General features: G+C 43.9%; 1 protein-coding gene across 1 annotated transcript in view; it reads right to left on the bottom strand.

Moving 5' to 3' along the window:
* The window catches only part of CFAP74 (cilia and flagella associated protein 74), a 37,966-nt gene extending 34,632 nt beyond the window's left edge, over nt 1–3,334 (bottom strand). The window contains exons 1-5 of the mRNA XM_033079807.1: nt 3,253–3,334; nt 2,779–2,869; nt 2,203–2,349; nt 1,904–2,002; nt 420–524 (exon numbers count right to left, since the gene is read on the bottom strand). Coding sequence (XP_032935698.1) covers nt 420–524; nt 1,904–2,002; nt 2,203–2,349; nt 2,779–2,831 — 404 coding nt within the window. The 5' untranslated portion in view covers nt 2,832–2,869; nt 3,253–3,334. The remainder of the gene's footprint in view (nt 1–419; nt 525–1,903; nt 2,003–2,202; nt 2,350–2,778; nt 2,870–3,252) is intronic.
* Between the last annotated feature and the right edge of the window lie 9,142 nt (nt 3,335–12,476).

Genomic DNA, 12,476 nt, shown 5'->3' with positions numbered 1-12,476 from the left:
AAGCAGCAATGCAATTAGCTTGGCAAAAAAATACACAGTACTGCTACAATGCTCATTTTCTATCCTTTCCTTTATGCCCTACAAAAACACTAAGAGGCATAAATTACAAATATTTATGCTCCTGCACAGACTGATTTACTTTAGTCCAGCTTATTTTACATTTCAAATGAGACCTGTTTAGATCACAATTTATGCACCTCTCATAACAAAATCAAAACTTTATTTACATGTACAAAACAAACTGGGTGTCTGAGCCAACCAATTTTGTAAGGAATGAACCATGCAGGCTAAAAGTTCCTCTAGAATGTAGTTCAGCATTTACAAGAAATTTCTCTATTGATTAACTTTTGAATCCATCCAACAGCAGATGAAGAAAGTAATAAAGATTCCCTTCACACTTTCTTCATTCCCACACTTACAAGTTTTGTTTTAGTGTCAGAGCAAGTCTCAGCTCCAGCTCCTTCTCCTTCTCCAGCTCCGTGCACAAGCGGCTGCTCACGGCCTGCAGGCGGGACACGGCTGCGCTGCCAAGGCAGAGAGAACCCAGAGAGGAATGTGAACACAGCCCCCCTTGCAAGAGCAGCAAGAACAAAGTACAGCTCTAAGGCTCAGATTTATTCATCAGAATCCCAGAAATTCATGCACTTCTAAGTGTCCATTCTCGAGGCAGAGTTTTCTTGAAACTCTTATACATCGGTTGAAAGGAACAGTGCTGACCAGTAGCTTGGTGCAGCTATCCACTTCTCAAACTGATAAAAGTAGAATTATTCATGAAGATAAGTGTAGGTGAACCTAGAGAACTTACACTGATTTTGCTTTTAAAATGGTACAATATTCTATACACTTAGCCTACAAGTGCAGCATTCCCACACCGTTATTTTCCTTCTCTCCCCAGGAAAACCAGCAGAGTGTACTACAGGATCCACAGAGAGTGGCCTGACTATACTCAACATAAACTCCCATCCTCTAAATGAAAATTGGATCTTCTACCTGCAGCTACTGCTCTAAATTCAACATTTCTGCATTGGCATTGGTAGTGCTAATGGCAGCCAGGATTTGCATTCTTGCTAAAACACAAAGACTTGGAACTTCACAAGCCTTCTCACTCCACTAGTCACTTGCTATATGTAAGAGATTGGGAGAATTGCTATTTTTTCCATATCTAGATGTCTCCATGTGACCCATCATAAGGATAAACACTACACTGCTTTTCTGTCTTTGCTGGGATTTGTTACTGTCTCTGAGATCCCACTTGCACCACCTCAGGAGGCTCATTTGCATCAGCTCATCAGTTTTGTTTAAGCAGCTCTCCCATTCTGGCAGTTAACCTGCCTTCCTTCCTCTCATTCATTGCAGCTCTAACCTGGAGATTAACACAGGTTAGAAATGCAGCTGCAAAGTTTGTTCACAAGCCTCTGGCTCCTGATACACAAGCCACCCACTGCTTTCTATTTAAACCAAATGTGAAGAGTACAGTAAATTGCCTCCCACTTGATAGCACAAGTGTTTCAGAGCAGCTCCTGTATGCAGAGCTACTCCTGAAAGGCATTCCTGCATTCCAGAACAACACAAGAAAGGAATGGCACATGTATGTGTGCAGTTATAATAATATATACACATATATATGTATAAATCCTGACTGAGTAATCACCAGAAGCAAATCCATGACCTCCAGGAGTGCCACCTTGATTCATCAGACTGACTAGAAGATTGAGACCCTGACAGACACAATGGACAGCAGTAGGCTAGACTGATTTAATACCTGTTGTTACACTTTAAAATACATCTCTTCCCAACCCATTCCCAAGTTTCCACCTCTTTCTGCCCTTATCTCATTAATTACACACAGAGGAACATAGTGGATGCCTGTGATCCTTGGTATCCAGAAATATTCTCTACCTACACATTGCCAGCCTCCTCCTCTCTCTGTATTTCCATGTCTACATGATCCAGCTGCTTTGCCAGCATCTTGCTCCTCAGCCGACAGGCACCCAGCGTGTCACTGCAAGAAACAAACACATCATTTATGTTTGGGAGGCTCTTTTCTCTTCCCAGTGAAACTCTTCTTTTTGTGGGCAAGACTGACAGGCAGGACTGCTGTCAGATACATGGTTCTATAAATGCTAGCATTTATGGTGGGTACAGTTTTTCAGTATTTGCTGGTGATTTGTGCTGATGGATTGTGCTTGCTCAGACACTGACCTGGTTTCTTGGACTGCCAGTTCCTTTCCCCTGACCATGTTATCGAGCAATTGGAGGTTTCTCTGGGAGGCTGAAATGCGAATCCTGTCTGCAGACTTCAGAGGCTGAACTTTACCAGTGCTGCCCAAAGAGTGTCCTGAGCTTTGCCTTTGAATTGGAAAACACAACCAACAATGAAACATAATGTGAAGCTGTAGTTATATGAAATCTGACATCCTTACATCCCCGTTTTCTGTTTTGTTCTAGCAGAACTGTTACAAATAAGACCATTATAAATAAGGAAGAACATGAACACAAACAGCACAAGAAGTTGGCATGCATGGACTTTAGCCAGGATTTTCAGTACTGGATATCAAATGTTGAACATTTATATCCTCATTTAAAGCACTAATGATGTGTCTTTGTTTTAAAATGCCTGTGGCTCCTCTTGATCCCACCTAGGCTTTGCAATTTTCCTGTTTCTGAACAATAGTTTACAATTTTAACAGGAACATTTTAAACTAGTTTCAGGCATGTCATACACAGTCACTCAGCACCACAGAGGAAATTCTGTTTGAACTGGAGCAAGGTATTTACGTGCTAGAATCAGACTGGGCTCCACCATCTTCAGAAGTGTCCTTGTTTCCCATCTTGCCACCACTATCCAACTCTTCTTCCAGCTCATATTCTAGCAGATATTGAAACAACAGCTTAACAAAGAGACTTTGAATTTAAAAATGCAAAGCTTTCTATACTTGCTGTCAAGTCACATTGTGGAGAATCAGAGATGACATTTTATAGCATTACTGCAGTGTACATTAAAAAATTCATAGGGTAAAACACACAGGAGTATTATACACCTGCAAATGAACAGGAGAATGTTCTCTGCCTTCATGTGGAAGTGTCACCAAGAATCCCATTTATGTGAGAAAATCCCAGACAAGAACAGGGAGGGGGACAAGGGAGGATAATGTATTGTCAGGTTATGGCCAATGATCTAACATGTTTATCTTACATTAAGTTTACATTAATAACAGGTTTTTGTGAGTTATCAAAACAATTAATTTTCACCTTCCCAGTGCTGTTCCACGTCAGGGAAGTGACCAACTGCATCTTCTCTGTCTTCCTCTTCTTGTTCTTTTTCTCTTTCTTCTTCTTCCTCTTCTTCTCCTTCTTTTTCCCTTTTTTCTTCTTCCTCCTCTTCTCTTTCTTCCTCTTCTTTAACTCTTTCTTCTTCTTCCTCTTCTTCTCTTTCTTCTTTTTCCTCTTCTTTTTCTCCTTCTTCCTCTTTTTCTCTTTCTTCTTTTTCCTCTTCTTTTTCTCCTTCTTCCTCTTCTTTTTCCTTTTCTTTTTCTCCTTCTTCCTCTTCTTTTTCCTTTTCTTTTTCTCCTTCTTCCTCTTCTTTTTCCTTTTCTTTTTCTCCTTCTTCCTCTTCTTTTTCCTTTTCTTTTTCTCCTTCTTCCTCTCCTCCTCTTTCTTCTTTTTCCTCTTCTTTTTCTCCTTCTTCCTCTTCTTGTCTTTGCTCCTCCTCCAGAAACACAGGAGGTATTTGCTGTTCTCTCTCACTATTACCGCTCTCACGATCTTCCATGCTGACAGCTCGTTCCAAACGACCAGGCTGAATAAAAAGAACAACATGTTTTACACATCAAATGTCCAGCAACTGGAAATAGTGGTGACTATCTCTGGAGGTGAATTCTCAGCATTCAGTACATACTTAATGCATGTGAAATAACTGGATACAACCACATACTCTGTGACAAACCTTCTGAATGGATTTTATACTTACTTGATACTTATTTTATACTTACACCATGACTTTACCCCAAATGATTTGGGCACAACTCCAACAATCACTATTTGCTCTTGAGCCTTGAGGAGTTCTCCAATGCAAAGCAAACTGTTCCCAAATCTTGTTACAATTTGCTAGAATTCAGTAAGTTCTGCATGTCATCTAGAATGAGTTATTACCACATGGTTGAGCATTTCACGTCTTACTCACAGAGAGATTTGGACATATGATTAATTTTAACGAAGGTGGCTCAGCTTTGAGTGCTTTTATGTAAATCCTTCTGCAGAACTTAAGAGGAATCAATAAGAGAGCATCTATTTTCTCCAGTTAAGGAGCAGAGAAAACAAATCAAAGGATTTAAGTACGGAGGAATGAGTAAATGATAAGAACCACCTTAATGCCAAGTAGGATTCCTATTCTAGGACACTGATTTAGGGATGTTGGTGGCACTAAGAACATCAAACGAGTTGCCAATGCAGCAGTGACCCCAACGCCTCCAGCCAAACCGCTGCGTTGCGAGGCTGTGCGGCTCCAAGTCCCAAATAACCCAAATAACCCAAATAAAAGTTTGGGGTAAATTATTCCGAGTTGCTCCCCTCACCGCTTCAGGCCCCGGCCGCGCTCCTCACGGCCCCGAGCGTGCCGCGCTGCCACGGCAACGGCACCAACCACCGCGCGCGGGGGCGCCCGGCCGCAAACCGCCCCCGAACCAGCGCGGGCGCGGGGCGGCGCTGCCAGCGCGGATCGCTGGGTCCCCCCCGCCCGCGGGGTGGTGCGGCCCGGGGGCCGTGGGCTGATGTCCGGTGTCCGAGAACCGGGGTCCGGTGTTCAAAGGCCGGTGTGCCTGGGCTGATGTCCGGTGTCTGAGGGCCGGGGTGATGTCCGGTGTCTGAGGGCCGGGGTGATGTCCGGTGTCTGAGGGCCGGGGTCCCTGGGCTGATGTCCAGTGCCTGAGCGCTGGCGTCCCTGGACCGGAGTCCGGTGTCCAAGGGCCGGGGTCCCTGGTGTGATGTCTGGTGTCCGTGGGCTGATGTCCAGTGTCCCTGGGCCGAGGTCTGGTGTCCAAGGGCCGCTATCCATGGGCCAGGGTCTGGTGTCTGAGGGCCGATGCCCCTGCGCTGATGTCCCGTGTCCGAGGGCTGGGGTCCCTGGGCTGATGTCCACTGTCCCTGGGCTGGGGTCTGGTGTCCCTGGGCTGATGTCCAGTGTCCCTGCACTGATGTCCGGTGTCCCCGGACTGATGTCTGGTGTTCCTGGGCTGGTGTCCGATGTCCGAGTGCCAGGGTCATGGGTCTAGGTCCGGTGTCCCTGGGCTAGGGTCTGTGCTGTTGTTCAGATGATTGAGTTCTTGAGGTTTGAGCCATCTTGAGCTGTTTATTTGATGATTGTTTACATTATTTATTCTCAGAGGTAGATTAAAATATGAACACTGACACAGCTCCTGTCTGGGTGTGGCAGTGAGTGAGCTTTTGTCATGTTCTGTAGAAGAATGATTTACACTTTGGAAATACAGCAGCATTAACAATTCCATGGTATTAGTGTCAGTAATTACCCTGGTGGGAGCAATTCTACCTGTCCTGCCTGTCTAGGACATCTGGTTCAGGTGTTTTCAGGTAAGCAAAGCCAGAGACATTCTCAGTGAACTTTCAGTTTGGTCTTTATTCACAAACACTTATAAACTTTAAGCAAGTTGTTGGCATTATGATTGAAACCCTTTTTGTGAATTCAGATGACTTGCTGCAATGTTAAGTCCTGTGGATTGGGGCTGGAGCACACATGTTAGAATACTGAAGGTTTCCAAGTTTCAATCTAAAAGGACACTGTCTTGAATGTCTTTTCAGAAGTAAACCTGTACCATGCTGATAAAAGGATTTCACCATTAGTTACTAATTAAAGTTTATTACAGCAGAAATCATGTATTGCTCATGCTGCCCATTCATTATGTTACATTCTGAACAGTTCCTCTGGCTTCAGCAGCAACTGCAGCTCTAGAGGTTCTGTATGAACTTGTGTAATTGTTATAAACACGCAAAAAATCACTACATGAAAAGTCTCAATGATATTTCAGTGATTTACATAGTGAATGCCTGAATCTCCTGGGCCTGTGTGTTTGGTATCAAGTGTTCAGGCTGAGGGTGGCCAGAGCAGCTGTGGCTGCCCCATCCTGGAGCTGTCCAAGGCCAGGTTGGACATGGCTTGGAGCCACTGGGATAATGGGAGATGTCCCTGCTGGAACTGGGTGAGCTTTGAGTTCTCTTCCAACCCATTCTATGATTCTGTGATTTTAGCTCTAAATTGGTAATTAACTGGGTTTCCTTTCTGTTCTGTTCCTGTATTACCTTGACCAAATCAAGGAGCAGTGCAGCTCGATCCACAGCAAAGCAGATCCCTGCTCCCTCACTCTTGGCACTAGGCCTCGATGACGTGCCAGAGAAACCCAGCTACTCAAAGATTCACAGGGATTCAGTTATTAAAATACTGAGACATCATCTGCACCAAAATACACCCTGATCTGTACACAGAGACAGATGCATTCTCAGATTTATTTAGTTGAAAACGTTCCTTAATTGTAAGCAATATTTCTGTAATTGTTATCGTTGCTATGAGAGTAAGGTCTAGGTTTTGATCCCAGGCACACAAGCACATGCTGCTAATCTGAGCATTTATTTCCACTGGCACACACAGTATGGAGTATAAATTACTCACAGTGACCACTTAATTGTCCCACATTTATGCTATAGATCCTCAATCTTGAGAAATACACAGACATTCTTAGCTCTATAAATGGTGGAATCTTGATTTTATGGCATCTATTCATATTACATAAAACAAATTACATACAGACATTTGCAGGATTAAAGCTACAAGATGTAGGCTAAAAATATGCAGTGATTAACTGTATAGCTCTCTCTGCAGATCTGGAATAGTTATAAGTGTGTTAACTCTGAACCTGCCAGTTCCCAGACTCCTTGAGTTGGGATGAAAAAGATCCAAGCATGGATTTTCCCGTCAAGAAAATACCCAGAAGAACACCTGGAAATATCACTCATTGCCAGTTTCTTGTGATTTTTTTAGGGTATTTTTTCAGTCCCAGTTTACAACTGTTTGAATTATTTTCATAACAACAGCATCAACAAGGGTCATGATTTTGTGTCAGGGAATAATGCATTTTTAGGGAAAGACAATGTAGATTTTTGTCTCTTATATAGATAGGAGAAGGGAGAAAATATCTGCAGTTCCTCTGAAGGAAATTATGGCTCCCCAGCCAAGTTCTTATCTCCCAATCTACAACTTACGTCTATCAACTTAAAGCCAGTGAATCTTTAAGATTTAAGCTCCAGGAAATGCACAAAAAAGGCTTTGGTTGATGCAGCTCTTCCAGATTTGGGCTCTGGACCCCAATGATCCATCTCAGAGAAACTGGGAAATGGAGTGAGTAGTTCCAAGTGAAACCCCCTCTGTTTTGCTGCCCCGAGGTTAAATTGAGAGGCATTAGTGTGAAGTTCCTGCAGTTGCACCTCAGGATGAGCTGCAAACGCAGCAGAGCTGCCCAGTTCAGCTGTGTGGCTGCATCCTGTGCTTCCACAGGCACTTGGCATTTCCCTGAACGTTTCCAAGGTGACAGCAGCTCATATATGGAGCTTTCTGGCGTTTAGGCAGGGAGACATGCCAATAATGGAATCTGCATTTTGGCAGGGTGGTTCATATCAATTACATAACACGACTTGTCTGCCCCTGCTGTTTGATAGGGATCGATGTTGGCCTGTAAACAATGGCAAACATTGATTTGTCGGACTGTAAATAATGGCAAACATTGATGAGCATCTTCCCAATGACTCATCCTTACAGATGTATGGACAAAAAAATGACAGGGGCATTGGCTATCAGAGCACTTTGTGGAGAAATGGCCTGGGATGGCACCAGCTGGGACTGCACCCCTGAGAGAAACTCATCTGGGATAAAATTATCATCCTGGTCCTGGAATTAGCCCTGGCTTGGGGGCCAAGTGGGGAATTTCATCCCAAATCTGTTGCATAAAGAAAAGAAAAGGAGGGCAAAGTGTCTGGCTGCAGTGTGCTTCATGATTATAAAAAAATTTATGCAGACTGAGGGGAGGAACTAGATGTTCTACAGAAGATTTAGAAACAGATTAAAACTATATTCCTAGCACTTATGGTAAAAGGGAAATTAATATTGTGGTTATCCAGATACTGATTAAATACAGCCACATTTGTGTTGGGGCTGGGGGACATTCATACAGTGCAAGTACAGTACAACCTCTGAAATGAGCTAAATATTCCCACCATGCAATTGCTGCTGATATTCCCAAATCTCATTTACAAAAATAGGCATATGTGTGTAATTTATATATCTAGAGACATTTGGCGATGTTGCCACAACAGTCTTTCACGAGCTGCTTAGGTGGAATCATGGGAGGGTGAGACTAATTATCCCTGTGGTACATTTTCTGCCTCTAAAAATTGTATGTGACAATATGACATCTTTATTTTGCTGCCAGTAAAACCACCTGTTCTATTTAGAAAATGATCTATTAAGAATATCAGGTGATGCAGTGCAACTGTAAAATAAATTGAAATAATGTTCTTTTGATACAGTCTCAAAATCCTGAGTAATAAATGACTGAAAACTTGGTTTTTGGCCCAAATCACTGAGCATGCTTCTGCTCAATCCCATCAAAATACACCATCCAATAAATGATTGTATGGTAGCAGTTACAGAAGTATGGATGACTGTGATCAGGGAAAATTCATATCTGTTACGTGTTCCAGAAGAAAAATACTTGACAGATACTGAAATGTGGGTTTCTGGCTTCCAAGTTGTGACTTTCATTATTGCTTGAGTAAGGTAAATACTTCAAGAATTAGTAATTGTTGATATAGGGTAATAACAACGAATTATTTAATAAAAAGTAGTGATTAAAAGTTATTATAATGTTGTACAGATGTGGATGGAACCCATTAGCATTTCACCTGGCATGGACAAAAAATACAGAAACACAGGTTTAAGGCCCACTGTGTTGCTTTCCCAGATCTACTACAGCTTTACTACATCAAAGATCAAAGTTTGCCCCAAGCTGTGTGTAACTCTGAGCTGACATCCTGGTCCTGTTGGAGCTGCACTGATCCCACACAGACCCTGAGGATCCTGCTGAGCCCCTTGTGCAAGGGCAGGGCAGGGGATGGACATTTCCATGAGTCTGGTACAAGGGGCAGAGCAGGGGATGGACATTTCCATGAATCTGGTGCAAGGGCAGAGCAGGGGATGGACATTTCCATGAGTCTGGTGACTGGTCAGAGCAGGGGATGGACATTTTCATGAGTCTGGTACAAGGGCAGAGCAGGGGACGGACATTTCCCTGAGTCTGTGCCTGGCCAGAGCAGGGGATGGACATTTCCATGAATCTGTGACTGGTCAGAGCAGGGGATGGACATTTCCATGAGTCTGGTACAAGGGCAGAGCAGGGGATGGACATTTCCATGAATCTGTGACTGGTCAGAGCAGGGGATGGACATTTCCATGAGTCTGGTGCCTGGTCAGAGCAGGGGATGGACATTTCCCTGAATCTGGTGCCTGGTCAGAGCAGGGGATGGACATTTCCATGAGTCTGGTGCCTGGTCAGAGCAGGGGATGGACATTTCCCTGAATCTGGTGCCTGGTCAGAGCAGGGGATGGACATTTCCATGAGTCTGTGCCTGGTCAGAGCAGGGGATGGACATTTCCCTGAATCTGGTGTCTGTTCAGAGCAGGGGATGGACATTTCCATGAGTCTGGTGACTGGTCAGAACAGGGGATGGACATTTCCATGAGTCTGGTGCCTGTCAGAGCAGGGGATGGACATTTCCCTGAATCTGGCGCCTGGTCAGATCAGGGGATGGCCATTTCCCTGAGTCTGTGCCTGTTCAGAGCAGGGGATGGACATTTCCATGAATCTGGTGCCTGGTCAGAGCAGGGAATGGACATTTCCCTGAGTCTGGTGCAAGGGTAGATCAGGGAATGGACATTTCCATGAATCTGTGACTGGTCAGAGCAGGGGATGGACATTTCCATGAGTCTGGTGACTGGTCAGAGCAGGGGATGGACATTTTCATGAGTCTGGTACAAGGGCAGAGCAGGGGACGGACATTTCCCTGAGTCTGTGCCTGGCCAGAGCAGGGGATGGACATTTCCATGAATCTGTGACTGGTCAGAGCAGGGGATGGACATTTCCATGAGTCTGGTACAAGGGCAGAGCAGGGGATGGACATTTCCCTGAATCTGGTGCCTGGTCAGAGCAGGGGATGGACATTTCCATGAGTCTGTGCCTGGTCAGAGCAGGGGATGGACATTTCCCTGAATCTGGTGTCTGTTCAGAGCAGGGGATGGACATTTCCATGAGTCTGGTGACTGGTCAGAACAGGGGATGGACATTTCCATGAGTCTGGTGCCTGTCAGAGCAGGGGATGGACATTTCCCTGAATCTGGCGCCTGGTCAGATCAGGGGATGGCCATTTCCCTGAGTCTGTGCCTGTTCAGAGCAGGGGATGGACATTTCCATGAATCTGGTGCCTGGTCAGAGCAGGGAATGGACATTTCCCTGAGTCTGGTGCAAGGGTAGATCAGGGAATGGACATTTCCATGAATCTGTGCCTGGTCAGAGCAGGGGATGGACATTTCCATGAATCTGGTGCCTGCAGCCACAGAAGCTGAGGATAAGCAGCATTTTATTAAAGTGAAAAAAAGGTTTAGAAAACATTGAGTATCATGGGCCATCTTATTAAGACTATTTGACAGTTCCCAGCCAGTAGCTAAAGCTAAAGGAAAGCTTTAATTATTTTCAAGAGGATTAGATGATAATGATTTGGAGAGCTTATTTATTTTGTTTTGTTTTGATGTTTTAATGGCAATTTTAATAGTTCCTTAATCTATGTCTTAGCAATTTTAATCTGTCATTGACTGTAATGAGTTTGGGATATTTAGCTAGAACTGTAGGAAATTAAATGTATTGTCGGTCTTTATTATTTTATCTCCTCTCATCAATTTTATCTCCTTCCTTTTGTCAACAGAAGTTATTTATTTTGAGTGGGCTGTGCATATATGTATGTGTGTATATATATATGTAAGTCTATTTTAAATATGTATTGTATATAAAACTAACTAAATCCAAGGCTGAATGACCAAACATTTGCCCTTCTCCTTCATAATATAAGGTTATAATCAAGGCCCTTGTAGGTAAAATTTAATTTATTCATCTGAGAGAACTTTTGCATGTCTTTTAGGATTGCCATTGTGTTTTTACTGGTGCCAGTGGTCATTTTTGTAGCAAGGTCTGTCCTTTCAGTGCATGTATTACCATGATGTGCTTATATCAACACACAAATACACACAACACACACCTTCATGTGTCATCCACACATAAAACCCACTCAGACACAATCTGAATGTACAAAGTGCCTCTGTAGAGATTTTGGCTATTTTACAGGTATGTGCTGAAGACACAGAAAACTGTTCTTTTGTACTGGTGAATTAGGAACCAGCTGTCCAGCCAGAGGAGAGCAACACCAAGGAATTCTCAGCATAGGAATGTAGCCCACTGCACCATCAACCTTAAGAGTAGGAAAAATATGAAAAAATCTCAGTTGAAAATATCTCAAAAAGTGTGAATGTGTTCTGTTACATGGAGAGACAAAAACATTCTGTTCTGTGTGTCACCAGGAAAATTCCATTAAAAATCTTTTAGTTTACCTCCTAAACAACAACAAAAATCATGCAATAATCCGACTTCTTGAGTTAAAAGTTGTGTCTTTTCCTTCTGTTAGGATGTTACTTGCAGGATTGCCATTGAAACAGGCAGATCATTGAAAAGATCAAAAAGAAAATAACCCCTTACATCATTGTCACAGGTTTATGACACGCTTGTCTTTGTTGTATTACACTTGTGTGTGTATTGTGTACATCTGTTCTCCTGGATCTCACGGGGCTGTTATTCCCCTCACCCACCACCCCTCAGTAGCCATTTAAAATGTTGGTACTAAATAACAATACAGAACTAAGAAGACAAAAAGATGAATCCAACACTTTACCCCAGGTGCCTCCGTTCCTTAGCTTAAGTTACCTGCACAATCATTTTTGTTTTATGATATAATTTCTTGAAAATGTCTCCTTCACACTGTTTCCTTTGTGGGTTGGTTTTAAAATTGTCATTCGAGATTGAACAGCACCAAAAAGCCGAGGAGGCGGAGGAGGAGAGAAGGAAAGAGCGAATATGGAGGAGAAAACCGAGTTTGACCTGCAAGTCAAGACGAACCCGAGGTCCCGAGGAGCCCATGGCCGGGTCCCCGCTGGCCCCGTGCCCGGCGGTCCCGGGAGCTCGCGGTGCACAGGAGGTGGAAGCTGGACGATGGCAGCTCCGAGCGTTTCGCTGTCGAGAAGCCCCTCAGGAACCCGAGAGCGGCGAGGCAGAAGTTTGTGCTGCGGGCTCTGCCCCTCTCGGTGGCAGCGCCGG

Source organism: Catharus ustulatus, chromosome 24, assembly GCF_009819885.2.
Source record: "Catharus ustulatus isolate bCatUst1 chromosome 24, bCatUst1.pri.v2, whole genome shotgun sequence".
In the NCBI taxonomy this organism is placed as follows: Eukaryota; Metazoa; Chordata; class Aves; order Passeriformes; family Turdidae; genus Catharus; species Catharus ustulatus.
The sequence above is the reverse complement of the archived record's forward strand: the minus strand, read 5'-3'. Positions and strand labels throughout refer to the sequence as shown.